The sequence below is a fragment of the Sphaeramia orbicularis genome, chromosome 17, assembly GCF_902148855.1.
Source record: "Sphaeramia orbicularis chromosome 17, fSphaOr1.1, whole genome shotgun sequence".
In the NCBI taxonomy this organism is placed as follows: Eukaryota; Metazoa; Chordata; class Actinopteri; order Kurtiformes; family Apogonidae; genus Sphaeramia; species Sphaeramia orbicularis.
Window position 1 is genome coordinate 49,936,726 of NC_043973.1, and position 23,840 is coordinate 49,960,565.

The window sequence follows — 23,840 nt, forward strand, 5'->3', positions numbered from 1 at the left end:
TAATTAACCCTTTCATGCACAGTGGTCACTCCAGTGGTCACTCCAGTGGGCAGTTCTTCTCCAGCTGTTCTCTTGTGTATTCATGGGTTTTGTTGTTTTAGTTCCAGATCAGCCAACACAGTGGACACTAATACACCATCCCATAATAATACACTGACATTCAGACAATTGCTGTAAATTTGTTGTTCTTCATAAACCTGATCTGCACTGACACGTTTGAGCATAAATCAATTGCTTGTTATTGTTATTAGACTGTAACTAAACAAAAAGTTGTTTTCTTTTGCATGTTATTTCCATGAAGTGAGTGATGACTAGTATTAGTATAAGTTAAAATGTGAGAAAACATCAGACTAGCTGCATTAAAAATGTTTTTATTTCATACTTTTCACATTGTTTATCACTAAATATGTTTCTTTGCTTCAAAAATTAAATGCATGGTATCCAGCTGAGTGGACAGTTTTGCAACTCCATGAAAAATACACTGTTTTTTTTTTTTTGTTTGTTTTTGCCTTTTGCACAGCCTATATTCCACTGTGTACACATCTTATATTTTTACTGTCCATATTCTCTATTTTTATTCTATTGTTTTATACTGTGGTGAGCAAATGCAACAACATTTTGTTCGGTATACACTTGTACATCTGAATGACAATAAAGTCTGTCTAAGTTTAAGTCTAAAATAGGTTCATAAAATAAATTAAATCACTTTTTTTACGCCTGGAGGAATAAAAACACTCTCATAATAACGCTCTCATAATTCATGCATGAAAGGGTTAAGGTGGCAAATTCAAAAGGTAAGGTAACATTAAGTATATATTCTATATTTTTGTGTATATCGTTCCAAAATTGTTTTATTTTTGGGCAGTCCCAGACTATGTGCCAATGATTGGCATCTTGGCTTCCACACTGTCTCCAGCACTTCAGCTCCTCCCTACTGGTGAGTCAATGTTGTAGAAGATGATGGTGTTTCCATGGTAACTACGAGCCTCTGAACATCCAAATGGGTCATATCTGATGACCATGAAGAGATGACAAACTGTATTTTACACCAATTATTGACATGTATCGATAGAATTAGTGGATCAGCAGGTGTTAAACAGCATAGATCAGTAGATGCTTTTGGTCTACAGTGGGTGTTTGAGTCTTTATGGTTTAAGTCACACATCTGTCTGTTTCTTCCAAAAGCAGTGCCTTTGTTGGTGTGACTGTCTGATGGTTGTACGCTGTCACTGTTGAACAATAAACTGGTTCCTCTTCTGTTTCCAGATAACACCGCTGGGATAGTGACTCGCCGTGCTGGTTTCCAGATGCGGCTGCAGGACGTGTATCTGTTTCCTGTTGTGGTTGAAGACAGCGGTTATCCGGCTCAGAGCAGCACCACCACCCTCACCATCCGAGTGTGTTCGTGCGGGACGGCGGGCTCGCTCCTCACCTGCTCGGCCGAGGCTATCTTCCTACCTGTGGGTCTAAGCACCGGAGCGTTGATGGCCATTCTGCTGTGTGTGGCTCTGCTGATAGGTACGAGTCTGCAGCGACAAACACACACACTGTCACTGGGGGCTTTTCCACTGGACGTCTGCACAAAACTTTACCCATATTTAGTAAACATAAAACACAAGTGCGTAATGTTGGTTTTTCCATTAAATCACAAATGTGAGGATTTGTTTATTTACTATCGCCAGATGACACAAGAAGTCATTCCATAAACATGGTGATGAATGTAAATATGGTGTGGATGTACAGATATATTCATTATTATTATATATTACCCCTCTATCTCGTACTAAATTAAAAACGATTGGGTTTCCTGGTGTGTCCACACATACCGCAACATGTTTCTTCTTCTTCTTCTTCTTCGCTTGTTGTAACATCTGTCAACATCTGTTTTTTTTTTTTTTTTTTTTTTTTTTTATTCACATGACTCTAGTTATGCAAAAAGGTCTTTCCATTACAGTTTTTTTCCACTAGGTAAATTTTTATTCGCAAGTTATATTCACATAATTTGAGGGTCAATGGAAAAGCGACTACTATCAATAGTTGCTTCTCCATTGGACATCTGCACAAAACTTTACAGATATTTACTAAACATCAAAAAACATAAGTGTGTAATGTTAGTTTTTCCATTAAATCACAAATGTGATGATTTGTTTATTTATTATCACAAGATGACACAAGAAGTCATTCCATAAACGTGGTGATGAACGTAAATATGGTGTGGATGTACAGATATATTCATTATTATTATATATTACCCCTCTATCTCGTACTAAATTAAAAAATGATTGGGTTTCCTGGTGTGTCCACACATACTGCAACATGTTTCTTCTTCTTCTTCGCTTGTTGTAACATCCATCAACATCCTTTTTTTTTTTTATTCACATGACTCTAGTTGCACAAAAAGTTATTTCTATTACAGTTTTGCACGACATACCATTTGCACTACAGCCAAAAAACCACCTCTTGCTAGCGCAAAAAATTTCATCAAAAAATGAGAGTTTTTGCAAAATTGTCAATTTTTCCATTAGGTAAATTTTTATGTGCAAGTCATATTCGCAAAATTTGAGGGTCAATGGAAAAGTGACTACTATCACTGGTGGCTTTTCCTTTGGACACCTGTGCAAAACTTTACTCATATTTACTAAACATCGAGAAAAGAAGAGTGCAATGTCGGTTTTTCGGTTAAATCACAAATGCGATCATTTGTTTATTTATTATCGCCTGATGACACAAGAAGTCATTCCATAAACATGGTGATGAATGTAAATATGGTGTGGATTTACAGATATATTCATTATTATTATATATTACCCCTCTATCTCGTACTAAATTTTAAAAATTATTCGGTTTCCTGGTGTGTCCACACATACCACAACATGTTTCTTTTAAAACTCTTCTTTACTTGCTATAACATCCTTCAACATCAGTTTTTCTTTTTTATTCACATGACTCTTGTTATGGAAAAAGGCCTTTCCATTGCAGTTTTGTGTGATATACCAACTGAAAAAACATTGAAAAATGAGAGTTTGGGCAAAATTGTGTTTTTTTCCATTAGGCAATTTTTTATGCATAGCTAAGTTATATTCACACAATTTGAGGGTCAATGGAAAAGCGACGACTTATATGTTTCTATTTTGTTTTGAATTTGGATGGAGGTTGCTTCCACACAACCACAACACTATTATTATTACTATTATTATTATTATTATTATTATTATTATTATTATTATTATTATTATTGCAGTTCAGAGAATAAATGGATGGATGAATGAATAAATGAATGAATTTTTAATTAACATAACACCTTTTATTAGATCCACTTTACATAGTAGACAAAAACTGGACAATTAAAATGCTTTTATTCTCACGGCACGGTCATGTATACGTGAAATTATACATGACCATGCCGTGAGAATAAAGGTATTTTAATGCTTGAAGAGAGTGCCTTGGAATGTTCCTCCTGTTTGTCATCTGGTTTATGAATCCCTTTTTCCAAAGACCACCTCGAACAAACTCTTTTTTGCATCTTAGAAGTGTTCCTTCCCCTGATTTTTTAAAAACTGGACAATATTGGACAAAAAATACAGGACAAAAAAGACAAATATTGAAGAAAATACACAGTGGTAATACTGTGTTCGTATTAGTGTTAGTATATTATGTTACATTGTCAAAATAAACCTCTCTTTCTTTCAACTGGTACTTTTTTTTCATAAATATATTTTTTGTCATTTTCATTGTTTTGTAAGAACAGGCAAAAATAACATATATTATTATAGAATAACACCAAAAAAACAGCAAACACTGCACTATGGAACTGGTTTATGTTGACCATGAAGCTGTGAAAAATAAACCTGAACCTGATTTTATTGACAATTTTGACGAAATTCTACAAAATGCAATTATTAATGGATCAACAGGTATTAAACAGTTTAAATCATTTTTAAAACATTTTTGTGCAATTTTACTTTTTTTTTACACTAAAACAAAGAGAAACATTTGTAGTTTTCATTATTTATAGGTTATTATGATAGTATTTTACTGGTCTGACCCACTTTAGATGGAACTGACCTAAAATGATTCTAACATCCTTGATTATTAATATCTTCAGTGTGATTTTTGCATTTCACTAATTCATCCCACGGGCTGGATTGAACCCTTTGGTGGGCTTGTTTTGGCCCCTGGGCCGCATGTTTGACACCCCTGAACTAAAGCAAAAATGGATTTAAAAGTAAAAATGTAGGTCATTTAGCAACACTAATCTGTCAAATTTCCCTAAAATGTCCCGTCAGAGAGATTTCAAATACGGTGTTTTGACCCTTATGCAGACCAGGTTTATCAAGAACAGGAAAGTGCCCACTGTGTTGGCTGATATGCAAATAAAACAACAAAACCCATGAATATAGAAGAGAAGAGGTGTAGAATAGCTGTCCACTGGAGTGACCAGTATGCATGAAAGGGTTTAAAAAAAAAAAGAAAAAAAAAAGCACTGTCCACTGCAAAAGACATTCCATAAAATTTAAAAATGCATCTGAAAAAACTGTTGCATCGTGCTGATTCCAATAAAAGTAATTATTTAATGTAAAAAAGCCAAAACGTGTACTTTCCTGAGTCTCAGGAGGATATATTAAAAAAAAAAAAAAAAAAAAAGTTAAAATATGTATATGTAACACTAGAGGGCGCCAACAGCACATGTCAGCTGTTCATTACCACAGAGGACAGAGTGAGGCTTTTTTCTTTTTTTTTCCCCTCCCCCCTTCCATCCTACCCCCCCCCCCCCCCCCCCCCCACTTCATCTCCGTTCCTTTTTACACAGACATGTAGTTACATAAGCACTGGTCCGACCTCGGTGAAAACAAGCGGGGCCACGTGTACGCGACTCCGACTGTGTGCACTTACATCCTGTAAAGTCTGCGGCTTTTACAGTTGTGTTCGGTGTGAAAGCAGCCTTTTATCTGACCCTCAGAAGTGATTCACTCCAACCAACAGAGATGTATGTAGGTCTGGGCTTCAGCCTGTGTGTGTGTGTGTGTGTGTGTGTGTGTGTGTGTGTGTGTGTGCATTTGTTGGACTGACTGATAGCATGTCAGAGAAGAATCGCAGCCTCCTCGGGGCATTGTGCTTTCTTTATTGGTGTCCTCTGTCGAATGGAAGGGTATCTGAAAGGGGACATAAAGGAGAGAATGGAGGATGGGCTATTAGCTGCTAACACATAACATCCACTTTTCTTTCTCCTGCTTGACACAGATGCATTTACTTCATATATGTCATTATGACACTGTAGCACTTACCGTACAGGATGGAAGGCCAAGAAATCCCAGCAGTGTAATCACATTAGAAGGTGAAGAAGTATCCGATATATATATATATATTTTATTTTCTTCCAGGGGTGCAAAGAGTCCTGGTAACAAGCAGTGAACTGTCCCCAGCTCTGCATTTACTAATGATTTATTAACTTCCTGTTAGGTTTTGGTACCTTCGGGGTAAAATCACGAGAGCAGTGGGTGGGCTGGGCAGAACTAGGCCAAAAAGTAATAAAAAATACAAAAAAAAAAAAATGTCCAGTGGCTTAGAGCAAGATATGTCAGATCCAAAAAGAGTTGCACAATAGTGGGTCATGAAGACCAGAATTAAGAACTTTAAGGTGCGGGAGACTTTCGTGACCAATTTTTCATCAAATCTGTAAAACCTCAGTCACAGCCCAATGCCGTGTTTCCACTGCTTGGCATCGGCTCAACTCGACTCGGCCTTTTTGTGTTTCTATTACAAAAAAGGACCTGGAGTCTGGTACCTGGTACTAGTTTTTTGGTATCACCACCACCGAGGTTCCAGGCGATACTAAACTGTGACGTGAACACACTGCAGACCACTGATTGGTCAGACAGTTTTCTCTGTGACCCGCCCTTTTACAAAAAAACAATGCAGAAGTTGACAGTAAATATGTCGGTACATTAATCCACATGTGAACAGCCCAAAACTACACCATGGTCGGTCCAGGAGATTCAGTCTTTAGTGGCCGACATAAAAATTCAGACGAGACAACACGCAATGAGCGAGTTTTCAGCAATTCTCTGAGCAGACGACACAGAAATAACGCACTGCATCGTTATGATGTCCAGGTTCTGTAAAGTCAGTAGTATCCTGGAATGGAAACGGTCTGCAGGAATACCGAGTCGAGTCAAGCGACGTACATTGTGGGAAAAGGAGGTTCACGCAGCCACCTGACAGCGGCAGCGGCTACAGACATGACATGGAAACGGCAGGAGCTCCCTTCCCTCTATGCATATTCCGCGTTTCAGCCGTTTCCACATCGTGTTTTTTCGTCCGTATATTATCGTAACCCTGAAATACTGCTTGTGTCACCAGGGCTGTGGGTAAGGCGGGTTCCAATGGTATTCTTGGTGTTAATATGTTTTGCTATCTTCCGTGCTAATAATCACCAAACGGCAGGACAGTTTCAGCACGCTTTATTGTCTGCAGCTCAGGACAACATACACTGATCACGCCTCACCATGGACTCAACTCTCTTGTGTCACACCAAAACAGGTCGTACCACAAACAATAGGCAGGAACCAAAATATTAAGAAAGGCAAGAAGAAACATAATAAAAGAATATATAATATAAATTGACTAAATAATTAATGAAATAATATGTAAATTACACCATAAACAAATGTCAAAATAATAAACAAAAATTAATAATTTGGAAATAAAATAATATTCCAATTAAATGTTACAATATCATATGGTTGCACTGCTGCTGCCGCTGCGTGAACCTCACTTTCCCACAATGCACGTTGTGACAACATTCCTCAGATGCCCAGTTCCTCCTGGCTCTGTTTGTAAACACATGGTTTGTTTCTGGTGGATGGAACTAAGAAAGTGTTCACCGTAATCTAAGAGATTCAGCTGAGGAATGACAGACAGACTGACAGAGTCATGAGACTGAGGATATGACTGAGGATGGACAGATCTGAGGAAAAACTGGTCATGAGAGTCTCCCACAGCTTTAAGCAGCCAATGAATACTGATACTGACACATACTTCCTTTTTTTTTTTTTTTTTTTTTTAAACATGATTTTATTTAAACTTTTTCAATCCACAAAATCAAGACATGTACTCGTGTAGAAACAAACCAAAACAACAATCACAAAATCAACTTGAGACAAACAAACAGAAAAGATGACAAAACAACCCCCCCCCCAAAAAAAAAAAAAAAAAAAACAAAAAAACAAACAAAAAAAACCCAAAAACAAATAAATAAATATATATATCCACAAAAACAACACAAATTAAGCCCCACCCACAAACATGCTTAACCTCAACATCCTCGTACCTGGACTTTTTTTCCTTTTACATTATCAATTTTTCGAACACTTTTCCCTTTATAATTTTAAACTGGGTTCATTTGTTCTTTTTCTATGTTCAAATAATTACTCAACTCTCATTTCCAGTGTGACACTGAAGGCGGACAGATAGACTTCCAGTATTCAAGTATCAGTTTTTTCGTTACAATTGATGAAAAAAAATGGAATCCACCTATGTGGGAACTTCACACACATATTTCCATTACAAAATAAACTTGTACATGAAATATTAACTCTTTTATGTAGCGATGTCCCGATTCAATCTAAAGATTGGTATCGGCTGTCGATCTGGCATGTTTTAGAAAATCGGATCGGTTTAGTCACAGTTTGGGTGGGGGTTGTTAACAAACATCCTGCCCCCTCAAATTAAAGTTTCCAAAGGTAGGGACAATGAAAATGTCTTGCACATCAGCAGGAGACTTAGAGGAATTAGTAAAATGTCTATAGGTTTCACTTTCACTTTAAGGTCCAGTAGTGATGCGTTTTTTTCAACCCGTGGGGCTTTTGTGTTTTTAAACACATATCTTTATTAAAGTTTGAACACATCACATATCTTCTATGACATGAATTAGTAATACTGTTCGCTAAAACTAAAAGCTAAAACATCAATCATGATAATTAAGTTGTGGGTTTTTTTCAGCATAGAACAAAAAAAAAAAAACCCAAAAAACATGAACGTACAATACTGTAAAAGAAATAAAAGTCTGATTGTTTTAAGGTTTTCCTTCATACAACACAATGCAAAGAAAAAACAAAACAATTGTGGTTAGTTAATTAGAGAGTAAATGTGGATCCAGTGATTTCAGTTTTTAGATTAAATGACACAATCTCAATTTTTTTATTTATTTATTTATTTAATAGGGACAGTGCCTATTAATGAACATCTACAACAATGTCAGCTGTAAATATGCCAGATTGTAGCAGCAGTGCTAATTTCCATCTGTAGTCCCTAGGCAGGTGACAAGAAAGACAATTGACAAAAAGGCAAAATATTGTAAAAGACATTATAAAAAAACAGTACAAAGAAATGCAAAACATCCTAAAAACACACAGGACGACACAGTGAGGATGATCTACTGATGGTCACAGGCTTGGGTTTCCTTCATCCAATGATTAAGTTGTGATTTGAAGGAGGCATATGATTGTGAGTCTCTTATGTTGAGCGGTAAACTGTTCCAATATTTAGTCCCAGGGACTGAAAGTGCAGTTTGTCCAAAAGTAGTGCGCCTGCGTGGCACCTCACAGTCTCCTCGAGCTGTGGCCCTGGTGACCAATTATCAAATGTTTGCACGTAAATATAGATATTTAGGCAGAAAACAGATGAAACAGTTCAGATTTCAGCGACAGAACGTGTTGGACACTAAAACATAGAAGGGACTGGTCACACAGACAGTTCAAACCCAGAGGCTCTGACTCCCAGTCCATTCTTTCACCTCTGGATCAACATTGGACTAGAAAGGTGTTGAGGAAGAACCTGGGGCTGCAGCTGGGATCGCAACGGCTCACACAAACTCAGAGGCCAAACTTTTCTGACCCTGCAAAGACAAGTAGTCGATTCTGAAAGGATCAGGGAGGCACCACTCACCATGCTGGAGGACCAAGTTTGTCCTCAGTCTGCTCTGAAGTACCTGGATTTCTAAGGTGTTTGTTATTATCCATCCAACTATTCAAGTGTAAAGACATGAGGCATATGTTATCATTTATAGATGAACACAAGAGTCCAAGGGAATTTAACACAAGAGTCCAAAAGAATTTAACACAAGAGTCCAAAAGAATTTAACACAAGAATCCAAAGGAATTTAACACAAGAGTCCAAAGGAATTTAACACAAGAGTCCAAAAGAATTTAACACAAGAATCCAAAGGAATTTAACACAAGAGTCCAAAAGAATTTAACACAAGAGTCCAAAAGAATTTAACACAAGAGTCCAAAAGAATTTAACACAAGAGTCCGAGGGAATTTAACACAAGAGTCCAAAAGAATTTAACACAAGAGTCCAAGGGAATTTAACACAAGAGTCCAAGGGAATTTAACACAAGAGTCCAAGGGAATTTAACACAAGAGTCCAAGGGAATTTAACACAAGAGTCCAAAAGAATTTAACACCAGAATCCAAAAGAATTTAACACAAGAGTCCAAAAGAATTTAACACAAGAGTCCAAAAGAATTTAACACAAGAGTCCAAAGGAATTTAACACAAGAGTCCAAAAGAATTTAACACAAGAGTCCAAAAGAATTTAACACAAGAGTCCAAAGGAATTTAACACAAGAATCCAAAAGAATTTAACACAAGAGTCCAAAAGAATTTAACACAAGAGTCCAAAAGAATTTAACACAAGAGTCCAAAAGAATTTAACACAAGAGTCCAAAAGAATTTAACACAAGAGTCCAAAAGAATTTAACACAAGAATCCAAAAGAATTTAACACAAGAGTCCAAAAGAATTTAACACAAGAGTCCGAGGGAATTTAACACAAGAGTCCAAAAGAATTTAACACAAGAGTCCAAAAGAATTTAACACAAGAGTCCAAAAGAATTTAACACCAGAATCCAAAAGAATTTAACACAAGAGTCCAAAAGAATTTAACACCAGAATCCAAAAGAATTTAACACAAGAGTCCAAAAGAATTTAACACAAGAGTCCAAAAGAATTTAACACAAGAATCCAAAAGAATTTAACACAAGAGTCCAAAAGAATTTAACACAAGAGTCCAAAAGAATTTAACACAAGAGTCCAAAAGAATTTAACACAAGAGTCCAAAAGAATTTAACACAAGAGTCCAAAGGAATTTAACACACTTTGATTCACTGGAGGGAACACCACTGCTGAACTATGGTCTGCACTGTACTATACTATACTATACTATACTATACTGTACTATACTATACTATATTATACTATACTATACTATACAAAACTACACTATACTATAGTATACTACACTATACAAAACTATACTATATGATATGATACGATACTATACTATACTATACTATATAATACTATATATGCTATTTATACTATACGAAACTATACTATACTATACCACACCATACCATACCATACCATATTATACTATAGCACACCATACTGTACTGTACTATACTATACTATACTATACTGGGGGGTGGGGGGTGGTACTGATTTTTAAACTTATATGTAAAGCACTTTGTAACACAAAACTACACTATACTATAGTATACTACACTATACAAAACTATACTATATGATACTATACTATACTATACTATATAATACTATATATGCTATTTATACTATACGAAACTATACTATACGACACTATACTATACTATACTATACCATACCGTACCATACCATACTATACCACACCATACTGTACTGTACTGTACTATACTATACTATACTATACTGTACTATACTATACTATACTATACTATACTATACTATACTATATTATACTATACTATACTGGGGGGTGGGTGGTGGTACTGATTTTTAAACTTATATGTAAAGCACTTTGTGCTTCAGCCTTAATGTATGAAAAGTGCTATATAAATAAAGATTGATTGATTGATACTATACTATACTATACTACACCACACCATACTATACTATGTTATGTCATACTGTACTATATATGCTATATATACTCTACTCTACTCTACTCTACTATACTATACTATATAATATTATACTATATGTGCTATACAGTATATACTATTCTATACTATACTATATGAAACTGTACTATATTACATAATACTATACTATATGTGCTATATATACTATACTATACTATTCTATACTATACAAAACTATACTATACTGTATTATATAATACTATACTATTTGTGCTACATACACTGTTCTATACTATACTATGCTATACTATACTATCCTATATGAAACTATACTATACCATACCATACTATACTATATTATATAATACTAAACTAAATATGCTATATATACTATACTGTACTGTACTATGCTATGCTATACTATACTATACCATATATGCTATACTATACTATTTATACTACACTATAGTATACTGTACCATATGATGCCATTTATACTATATTATACAATACTATATATACTATAATATGCTATACTATACTATACTGTACTGTACTATACTGTACTATACTATAGTGCACTATACTATATTATAGGATACTATATCTCCTATACCAATATTCCTCCATATTTAGACATATCTCAGTTACTATTCTAACTCTACACTCAGCAGAGGAGCTGATCCATGTCTGATATAAATTTTCTTTTAAATTACTTTTTTTTTTTTTTTTTTTTTTACTCATAAAGACCCAGCACTAATTTGGTGGCAATTCCCAAATTAATTTTTCTTGCTATTTAACCTTTCTTAAGTGATTTAGCACCAGTTATTACAATATTATCCTCTGTATTTAGCAGTTTGTTTGTTTTTTTTAATGTAAATGAGATATTTTCCCATATTTAATCTGTTGATTATGTTGGTGTTCATTAAAGCTCAGAGTAAATTCCAAGGTTATTAAATCAGAAACAGAGAAAAGTGAAGGAAAAGTGACATTTTCAACAAATATATTAATAACTGAGCATAAACCAAGTGTGTTCATCCACTGTCATGAATCAAACTCCATTCTTACAGTATTAAATACAGCCTAAATGAATGCTTCTTCCATAGGTGGCCTTTGACCACATAGTCTGGCTCATTGGTCAAAGGCCCTGTGGCGTTTGCTTTCCTCACCACGGGAGTGACTCACTACTCCGTCTAGTGGTTACATAAGTCTGTCGGCCTTGTGGTGTAAATGTATTCAGTTCATATTATTTGGCAGAACGTCAGAGCTCTCTATTCTAAACACTAATTATAATTTAAGGTCACATATTTGTTAATATTTGACATGAGAAATACTACATACAGCTCTTGAATATACTCTCCATCAGGCTGAACCTATGTGGAATGTTTTCAACTGTATTAAATGTCCTTGGCACTTTCCATTTGTGTACTCTAACAGGAAATTGCTTTTCTACCTCTAATTTCTTAAGTCCCTTTAGTTTCAAACAGTAAAGTTTGGAGCTGAAAAACTACACTGTGAACTAAATAACGCTGTAAAGCTGAAGGGAACTGCAGAATCTGTGGGGATCTGTATGTAAGACTCCTTATGCCACTTTTTCTTTGTTTATCAGTTCTACTGTAGTGTAATCTTTAGTAGCGGTGAAGTTGTACATAGAAACCAAATGACTACCCCTGTTCCTGTAATTTGTAATATAAAAGGCTGATGTTAAAGCCAGTGTTTTGTTTTGTTTTGTTTTGTTTTTTTAAGTAAAGCGGATACTAACTCTGGTCCACACTCATAAATATTGCAGTAGGTGACAATAATGCACTTAAAGCTGGATGCTACCCACAGCAAAATTTAAAAAAAGAACAAAAGGAAGTCCATTTAAGAGTTACTCTACTAAGATGTCACTTATTCCACTGCAACAAATGCACTATTGATTATCCACTAATTATATTCATTATGATTCATTTATGCAGTCAGATTCCCCTAAACCCTGAAAAGATTTACAGCAGGGCTGTCAAACTCATTTTAGTTCAGGGGCCACATTCAGCTAAATTTGATCTGAAGTGGGCCAAACCAAAATAATAATAATAATAATAATAATAATAATAATAATAATAATAATATACATTACAAACAAAAAGTTTAGGATATTTTTAATTTTTGGGCTATTTTTTTCAGTTGGAATTCTTTCCCAGCGCTTTTTACTTTTTTGTGTGTTAATTGAATTGAAACACATTTTTTTAATGACCAGACAGTTTTATTTACAAATGGCAAAAATGACCAAAAAATTTTCAAAAAAAAAAAAAAAAAGAATTATCCGTAACTTTTTGTTTGTAGTGTATAAATAATGTCAACTCCAAACTTTTCTCTGTTTTAGAGTGAAAAAAGTCCAATTAAATTAGGAAAATATTTGCATCTACAAACTATCCTTTCAAACAATGTGAATAATGTGAACAAACTGGAAAAACAATGTGTAATTTAAAGGCTATTATGCTTCAGTTTATCATTTATACATGTACATTATAACTTAGAGATCACAGTAGGTCTACAAACACACAAAACATTTAGTAACAGGCAGAATATTGTTGAAATTGTACTTACAAACAAAAAGTTTAAGGATATTTTTAATTTTGGGGCAATTTTTTTCAGTTGGGATTCTTTCCCAGCGCTTTTTACTTTTTTGTGTGTGAATTGAATTGAAACACATTTTTTTAATGACCAGACAGTTTTATTTACAAATGGCAAAAATGACCAAAACATTTTCCAAAAAAAAAAGATATATATCGGTAACTTTTTGTTTGTAGTGTATAAAAAATGTCAACTCTAAACTTTTCTCTGTTTTAGAGTGAAAAAAGTCAAATTAAATTAGGAAAATATTTGGATCTACAAACTATCCTTTCAAATAATGCGAATAATATGAACAAACTGAAAAACAATGTGTAATTTAAAGGCTATTATGCTTCAGTTTATCATTTATACATGTACATTACAACTTACAGATCACAGTAGGTCTACAAACACACAAAACATTTAGTAACAGGCAGAATATTGTTAAAATTGTACTTACAAACAAAAAGTTAAGGATATTTTTAATTTTTGGTCTATTTTTTTCAGTTGGAATTCTTTCCCAGTGCTTTTTACTTTTTTGTGTGTTAATTGAATTGAAACACATTTTTTTAATGACCAGACCGTTTTATTTACAAATGGCAAAAATGACCAAAAAATTGTCCAAAAAAAAAAAAGAAAAGAATTATCCGTAACTTTTTGTTTGTGGTGTATACATAATGCCAACTCTAAAGTTTTCTTTGTTTTAGAGAGAAAAAAAGTCAAATTAAATTATGAAAGTATTTGCATCTACAAACTATCCTTTCAAACAATGTGAATATGAAGAAACTGAAAAAAAAAAGTGTAATTTAAACACTGTTATGCTTCACTTTATTATTTATACATGTACATTATAACTTACAGATCACAGTAGGTCTACAAACACACAAAACATTCATTAACAGGCAGAATATTGTTAAAATTGTACTTACTTCTATTAAGACATTTCAGATTGTTGATATTTGTTCAGGTTATTCAGATATTTTTGTTCAGTATTATACTTTGTTTTAGTGTAAATACATGAAAACATTTACATTTACAAAGAGAAAAATTTGGACTTGTGAGTATTTATAGGTTATTTTGACCCACTTGAGATTGAATTGGTCTCAATGTGGAACCTGAACTAAAATTAGTGTTAACGTGTTTGTGTCATTTTTGCATTTCACAAATTCATCCCAGGGGCCGGACTGGACCCTGTGGCGGGTCGGATTTGGCCCCCGGGCCGCATGTTTGACACCTGTGATTTACAGTTTGAACCTGTAAATAAAATAACTTTAGTTTTGGCCTTTATTATAAGCCAAACATCAGACAAATATTTTGGCTCCAGTATACAGATGAAAATATGCAAATGCAGATATTTCTATGCATTCTCACTCCCATGCGCCTTACATACTGATGCTTGGTCAGGGAGTCACAACTCAAGGCATTATTTTATTCTATTTATACTGTGCATTTTTATGAGACTGCTATTTTGGAATGCACAGGGTAGGCATCTGTTTTTGACATGCACAGTCATCTAAAAGACGTCTATACAATGCCATGATTTACGCTTAAAAAAATAAAAAAAACAGCTTTCTTAGGGTTAGAAAGAAGGGTGAGATTAACATTCAAAGGAAAAGGGCTAGAATAAGGATGAAAATGCCAAAATGAACACATGATGAAGGGACACAAAACCTGGTCTCCTGTATTCATGAAGTCACAGCTACACTTATCTGAGGTTTATTTATATTTAAATCTAATCTAAGAAATTACATTAGTTTATATGTGGTACCTGGGGTGATGACAACAGGTAAGGGGTCGTGGCTAAATATGACTATTTGGGATTGAAAATAGGCTAAAAATGTCCATTAGCATTCACTATATTTATTTATTTACTTATTTTCCTCAGCTTTACATTCTGGTTTTTATCATTGACACCTAAAGACGTAAACAGCCATCAGAGACTGAAAGCATCTGCTGATCTAAAATGTTTAATAATCATTAATCTATTAATTCTACTAATACATTTAAAAAATTCAGCTAAAATGGAGCTTCTATGACAGTGGTTCCCAACCTTTTTTGGCTCATGACCCCATTTTAACATCACAAATTTCTGGCGACCCCAAACATTCAAAATGGACACTGTTTTTTGCTAAAATTAATTTGTTTTTGATCATGTAATAGTTTGCAATACTCTGTGGCAAATGAATATTAATTTTAGACACATTTAGTCTATATAATGTCTATTATTATGGACAGAGGCAGTAAATCCAGGTGTAGATTACTGCACAAAGGGAGAATTTGATTTTCCTTGGAGCTTGGATTTACAAGGCTGACAATTAATACTGAACAACTATGAATTATGAAAGAGCTGCAGCGTCTGAAACTGACCACAATGAACAGTTGACACAGAAACAGAACCACAGTGCTGCAGTTTCAGCTTCACAGTTTGTCATGTCTGTTATGGATTGGGATTGTCTATCTCAACTCACCATGTATTTTTTATTAGTAAGTTTTTTTGATCAATTACTAGAAATTTAAGGTGACTCCATTTGAATCCCAGGCGACCCCACGTGGGGCACCAACCCCAAGGTTGAAAAACACTGTTCTAGGCTTTTCTGTGAAATAACAGGTGTCTTTTTTGGATCTTCAGAGGCTCCATAGTGAATGTGGGAACACTGTCATATTCAGCAATATTGATTCACCAATACAACCATGTAGTCTGACAAATGGCACTGTTTGTAGATCAGGCTTTTTACATATATATATATATATATATATATATATATATATATATATATATATGTATGGCTCTGACAAAGTCACTTTTTCCTAAAATTTCTCTGTTATAATATAATCATATTTGAACTTAGATTTATATAGCGCTTTTTTGGTCACTCAAAGCACTTTACATCATTGATCCATTATTCATTGGCTCTCACATTCTCCCTCTGGTGGTGGTAAACTACACCTGTATCCACAGCTGTCCTGGGGCAGACTGACAGAAGCATGGCTGCCAATTCGCACCAACCCCTGACCACCACCAAACATTCATATACAGTGTGAGTGGCACTGGAGGCAAGGAGGGTGAAGTGTCTGTCCAAGGACACAACAGACTGACTAGGACAGAGCGGGATTCGAACCACCAACCCCTCGGTTATTGGCCGATCCACTCTACCATCTGAGCCATGGCCACCCAATTTACTGAGAGTCAATGAGGTTCAGTTTACTGAGCCCGAATTTCCTCTGAGGTTTTAGCAACATCAATATGATCAATAAATTAAATGCAGGAAAATGTCAGATTTTAACTGAAAAATGCAACATTTAGAGGTTAATATTATAGTAAATAGTGATAAATCACTTTGGAAAAGTTAGATGTAGAGAAAAATTTAATTAATTCGAAAGTTACCACAAAAATAATTCTAGATCTTTAAAGCAGCGCACGACTTTCATCACAATTTTTTTTCAAATTTGTAAAGCCCAAGTGATAGCCTAATTATCACTAATCCTCGGGCCTTTTCGGCCAAAAATAGTCACTTGCCTGATCAAGGGTTATAATGAACTCATCATTCAATCATATTCAGAATAAGAAGGACTGCTTCATAACTGGGATGATGTTAAACAAACTAATCACATTTATTTCTACAAGATAAAACCTCATTCGATATGTAACTGGCCCACGTATCGTCTTGAATCGAGCAGCTGCACTAATATTTCTTTTTTCCTCCTGTCCCTGTTAGTTTTTACACTGTTCAACTGCCTATAACATTTTTTTTTTCTCATGATGGATGCGATAAACAACATGATGAAGTGAATTCAGATCCACTTGGGTATTAGCCACATACTGGCACAGGGAACAGAGATCTGCAGCCAAGTACCAAGACCCTCTCAGACCTAATTAGGCTGATTATATTTAATATAATCAAGTGGGCTGCAAAAATGTCCAGCTGAAGGTCCAGGTTCGACTCTTTCTGAATGCCAACGAGGATTTTAATACTCTATTTAATTTAATGTAACATGAGCAAAATGCAAACAAGTGATTGACCCTCAGACTTCAAGTATTTAATCATAGATAAACGGTTCCAATATTAGAATGATCTTAATCTTTAATTTGCTGGATGTGTTTCAACGTTCTTGCTGCTGCTCAGTGCCAGATCGGTTCTGTTCTGTTCTTTGCCCTATTTCTCACTTTGGTTTGGCCTGAAAAATACACAAGTTTCTGTGGAATGCCAGAAAAGCAGCGTTCTACAACACAACAGCCTGGAGAGATTTCAGTAATTTACCAAGCAAACAACCCGACCTCCTACTCCTCTCCTCCCAACTCAAAATAAATCCTCCTCCAATGCTAACACAGCATTATTTCTCCACCTGCACCGGAATACAGTGCTGCTGCAGCTGATCCTGCTGAATCAGAACTAAGTTTACATTACTCTGCCCTGGATCATACAGGACATTTTATTGTACAGGGCATTTGTCATATTTGGATATTGTTTCTTCATTTACCAAAATTCAAATGTTACCACAAATAAAGGGCATGTTTAATCTCAGCATTCGTAATGCAAAAGTACTTTTTAGATCAACATTTTGACATACAGTCCCAGTCTTTTTGGGGATACACATGTGTATTCATATCTTCTATATGGGTGCTTCGATGAAACTGGTCCCTAAAAACAGGACATGAGGCTAAAAATTCAAACCACAGTTAGACTAATGTTATGAAGCAAGTTTGGAAGCACTTTGGCTCTAGTTTAGAAATAAATGTTTGCAGAGATAAAAGAGAAACTATTTTTCAGATAAAACACATTTTTGTATTATTTTACATTATATTTAATACAAAAATCTGCATGTAACACAGTCAAAAGGACACAAAAACTATGCGCTACTATTTTTTCAAAATATCTTTTAATTCTCTCACAGGTACATTTGGGAATTGAACTAATTATGCCAGACAGAGTGTTTCACAAAAATGGCAGGTGTTGCAAAAGCATTCGCGATTTATATGTATTTAAATGGGCAGGTTCTGTATGTAACTCAACTGGACACGATGGGTTACATACAAAACCTGGAATGAGACTGAGATTCATGAAAAACCCACATGTCTGGATTAGAAAAACCACTAGGATCGACAAATTTAACACAGTGTCTTTATTTATAGCGGTATATCAGACCATTTACAGCCATGTTTTCCAGATCAAATGCACTAACACCTAGGTAGCTTTTCCTGTCCCAATTTTGGTCATATTTTTGGCCCCAATATTTTATTAAAAATGAATTAATTTTGGGATGGCTCAGAGCAGGAGTGTAATTTTTTTTGCATTTATCTGAGGTCATCATTAGATACATCCTGGGGGGAATATGTCTAAATTTGTCTTTTATTATTGGGTCTAAAAAACTGGAAAAATGGCAGGTACCAAAATTGAACCCAGTTTCATAGAAGCACCCATATTATAAAGTCAAGTGGCCTCTGTGTGTGTTTGTGTGTCCGGGAATTCACACAAAATCCAGAAAGAGCTGACTGCTACGGTTTGGCACACCTATATATTTTTGGTCAAGGAACAGACTAGTGAAAACCGCAATTCGCTAGGACCAGTATTATGGAAAATATTAGTAATTTTGGAATACAATAGATTTACAATCACATTGCTATACCCAGAATACTTTGGCGGTGACTGCTGGACAAATGCAGTTAAACATGCATGAATACACAACAGCATAAAAACTACCACATCTAGAACCCATTAGAGGTGTGTATTGGCAAGAATCTGGTGATACAATACAAATCACAAAACTAGGATCACAATACGATATATCACGATACTGTTAACAAGGCAATTTTTTGTTTGTTTCTTTTTTTAAAAGGATTATTTCCTGGAAGAACTGAATTACACTAGAAATCTGCACAAATACTAAACACATTTTTCTTTGATCCCAACAGGATCTAATGCTATATCACAAAATGTTTCTGTGTTCAAACTGAAATTCTGTTTTACAGACATTACAGTTTAAATTTGTGTTCAAATGTTCAGATTCTATTAGTTCAGAAATAACACCATAACATTATTTTTGTGCAATCCCAACAAAAGAACTAACATTATTTAACAAAAGAGTGTTAAATAATAATGAAGTAAACATAAACAAAAAAAGAAAAACAAAAATGAACCTCCACAATATCTGCATTTGAATAAATACTTAAAAAATATTGATACAGTACTTTTAAATATCAATACAGTATTGCAAAAGGAAATATCACGATATATTGCAGAACCGATATTTTCTTACACCCCCAGAACCCATGGATCCAAACAGGTGAAGAAGTCAGTTATTTATATGCAGCAAACTAGGAGATTAACATATGAAGGTTTATTTTGACCATACAAATGCATAAATGTCCATATATGGCTACAAAATGCTTAATTTTCCTCATTCATCATTCGACAGTCAACCTTTGGCAATAATAGCAGATGATGGATGAAACCCATTCAGCTACATCATGTTCCACTTCACAAGTTTTCACAACAGGTTTGGAGAACATGCTAACTCATTATAAACATGGAGATTAAATGCCCTGTAGACCGTGATTAAATGCACCCATGCATGAAGACCAATGACAAACACTTAGACGGTTCAGCGTTGGTACAGGTCAGTATAGAAGACATGGCTACCGTTCCATACTTCACTATCAATTTCTCCATGTGACAAGACAATGACCCGAAACGTACGTCTAAACTGTGTGAGGGTTATTTAGAGAGAACACAGTGGGTGGAGGTGTTATCTATCATGGACTGGCCTGCCCAGTCACCTGACCTACATCCCAGTGAACTGCACTGAGAAAAAGTGGATCGCAAGGTCAGGGAGAAATAACCAACTAGACCTTTGGTGAGAGCCGCGGTGAAGTATTTCAGCTGAACGTTTGGGGAAACTGTCGGGATTTCAAGAGTGGGTGAAAGAGCAGGTCATGGAGGATTTATGGATTAAATAGTTTTTTATTAACATTAGGTACATGCTTGTGTCATCTATCTATCTATCTATCTATCTATCTATCTATCTATCTATCTATCTATCTATCTATCTATCTATCTATCTATCTATCTATCTATCTATCTATCTATCTATCTATCTATCTATCTATCTATCTATCTATCTATCTATCTATCTATCTATCTATCTATCTATCTATCTATCTATCTATGTTCACATGCAAGTGTTTGTCTTTTATACAGTTCACACACTATGTAAGGACCAAAGACTAGGTTTAATTCTTGGTATATTTTTGGCATTTGGTTTCAAGCCAGAGTCCAGATCTGAACTCTGCTGTTGTACTATTCATAATGACCCCTTGGCCATTGAGGAAAGGAAAACAAAAATTGTACAAGTGACTAGTTTTGGTAATTTTAGCATCCATCTTTTTATAATTTACAGTGAGAAGTGCAAAATATAGAGGATAATATTATAATAAATGGTGATATATTGAAAGGTTAAATAGAGAGAAAATTTGATTGAATGATTTTCAAAAACGTAATAAAGTCTTGTTATGTCCTCCAATAACAGACTACGGTTGAAATTTTGAATTTCAGAGTATTTCTATGAGTGAACTATAAAATGTTAAGCACCATAAAACATTGTTTGCAGAAACATATCGTACACTGGCACTAGGGATGCACCAAATATCGACCCCATGCTGAGCGTGTGTGCTTCTACTTGTATTTGCAAAAGTGCTCCAATACAACCACACCGATACCACTTGACGGCAGCAAGGCAGTGCAGCGGGGTCGTGGCAGAGGAATAATATCAGCAGTGTGGAGATTTTTCAAAATAAACAACGGTGACTGCAAGTTACGTTAAAGACACAGATGGATACAGATGGAGCGTTCTGTCCATCCTCTGCGTAAATTTTACACAGAATTCTGTGCATTTTCCGGGAGCTAGCAGATGCGTACCCACAGCCATATAAAGATCATTATATTATCTTATATATAAGGCTCTGTGCGTACTTTTACTTGTACTTGGTCTGGAAAAAAGTGGCGTCGGTGCATCCCTAACTGGCACAACTTTATTTTTTCTGATGACTGGGTTGGTGACTATTAGTTGGTCATGTCTTGCACATGTAAAACTATTAAGTAACATAGTTCCCTTTAATCTTCTTCACAGATCTATCCAGTCACAGTATACGCCTGCAGGGTGGAGGTTTGCACTGAAAGATTGCAAACTGTGTCCTCTCATTTGTATTCAAATGTGACCTACTGTCACAGTTCTATTATTATTTCTAGAACTGTGTTCCTTTCTCCTTACAATCCTCAGTTGTACCAGTCTGGAAGTTTTTTTTCTTTTTTTCTTTCCTCCAGCAGCAACCAGTTCACACACACATGCACACACACACACACACACACACAAAAAAAAAAAACCCTGATGCAGACACGAGACAATTTTCTATTAAGTCTCCCAAAGAGCTGAACATGCTGAAACATCAGTATACTCCAGTACATGCAGTCCCCATTAACCCAGCCCCTAGTTTGCACTGTGACCTTGTTTGGTTTCTATAGCAAATACCCCTAGGGATGTTTTTTTTCTTCCTCGTCTGTGCACCGATCTGCTCCACAGATCAGATGATTGGTTTTCTATAATGGAGGGTGAGGTGAAGGGGCAGGACACACTCATATATATACAATAAGAAGCCATACAGTATGCATGCAGGGCTTTTTCAGCAGCACACACAGGGTAAAGTGTATATACTTCACCTGATTGTTGAGGACGGTCCAGTACACATGACCACTATCTCATATTTAGTCACCTTTACCTAATCCTGTACGTTCACTTGAAGCTACTGAACAGTGTTATGCATTGTTATGTATTTATGTCTGCTAGCTTTTGGGTGATGAGAGGAACAAGCCTTCTGACATGACTGAATGAGGTCAACGTTTTGGAAGTTGCCATTTTACTTGCGTTTTACGGCGCCGCTGCTTGTATTTCCTATGAATATAAAGACTTTTTGGATTTTTGTGCTGTCCACCAGTGTCCACATATTGGGTATGAACAGATTCAGATTCAGATACAGATGAGCGTTACTGATCTCCAGGGGGAAATCCACTATGACCGGATGACTTTTAATAACTTTATGGTCCTGCTGTAATTTTACATTGTTTATTGCTCTTTTTTATGATTCCACTGACTTACACTGCAAGGGGACGTAGTGAGAAAAAGTTTGGAGAACAATAGTGTCATACTCCAACAACTGGTTTGAGTGATGAACATGAACCTGTAATATTAACCCTGTAAAGCCTGAACCATTAAATCACTGACAGAAAATTCCAGTTCTTTTTTTTTTTTTAAATATAATTCAAGTTTTTATTCATTTTCATTTGGTACACGACAATCATACAATGTACCTTAATGTTAACAAAGAGGGCTTCTACACATATATGAAAAGTATCAAAAATGCTACAAAGCGTGGAAGTTCCCAAGAAGAAAAAATAAAATAGATAAATAAATACTCGTGGGAAGTAGTTTAAAAAAAAAAAAAAAATCCAGTTCTTTGAAACTGGACCCTTTATCGGTCCTTCTGAACAACCAAATTTTTTTATTTATTTATTTTTTTCAAATATCAATTTCCATACATGAGTTTCAACTTTGTATCATATTTGACACATCCGGTCTCAGTGCTCAAATATTATTATTTTTGAACAAACAAAAACCTAATACAACACAAACACATCAAACAAATTGGTAATTCCTTTTCAAAATTGCCAAAGTTCTTCCTCCTTCCTCATTAATGTCAGTCTTGCAGTGTCACTGGAAAGACCTCTGGTGAATGAACTCCTCCCCCTGGTGGATTATCTGTGTATTGCATGTATCTAATTGTATACATCAGGTTTCTCAAGAAAAAAAAAATATCACACTGATCATGTTGAGGGCTTCAAAACTCAGGTATCAAATATGATACATTTGGCATTATAGGGTTAAATATAGGTGTTTTGTTTTGTTTTGTTTTTTTAAATATCAATTTCCATGCATGAGTTTCAATTTTGTATCATATTTGATACATCTGGTCTCAATGCTCAAATATTATTATTTTTGAACAAACAAAAACATAATATAACACAAACATGTCAAACAAATTGGTAATTCCTTTTCAAAATTGGCCCAGTTCTTCCTCCTTCCTCATTAATGTCAGTCTTGTAGTGTCACTGGAAAGGCCTCTGGTGAACGAACTCCTCCCCCTGGTTATCTGTGTATTGCATGTATCTAATTGTATACATCAGGTTTTACAAGAAAAAAATATCACACTGATCATGTAGAGAGCTTCAAAACTCATGTATTAAATATGATATATTCGTCATTATAGGGTTAAATAT

The 23,840-nt window shown here is 35.0% G+C and overlaps 1 protein-coding gene across 1 annotated transcript in view; it reads left to right on the forward strand.

Annotated features, from left to right (window-relative positions):
- LOC115437735 (cadherin-12-like) overlaps nt 1-23,840 on the forward strand; it is a 291,164-nt gene that overhangs the window by 254,047 nt on the left and 13,277 nt on the right. The window contains exon 13 of the mRNA XM_030161060.1: nt 1,267-1,518. Coding sequence (XP_030016920.1) covers nt 1,267-1,518 — 252 coding nt within the window. The remainder of the gene's footprint in view (nt 1-1,266; nt 1,519-23,840) is intronic.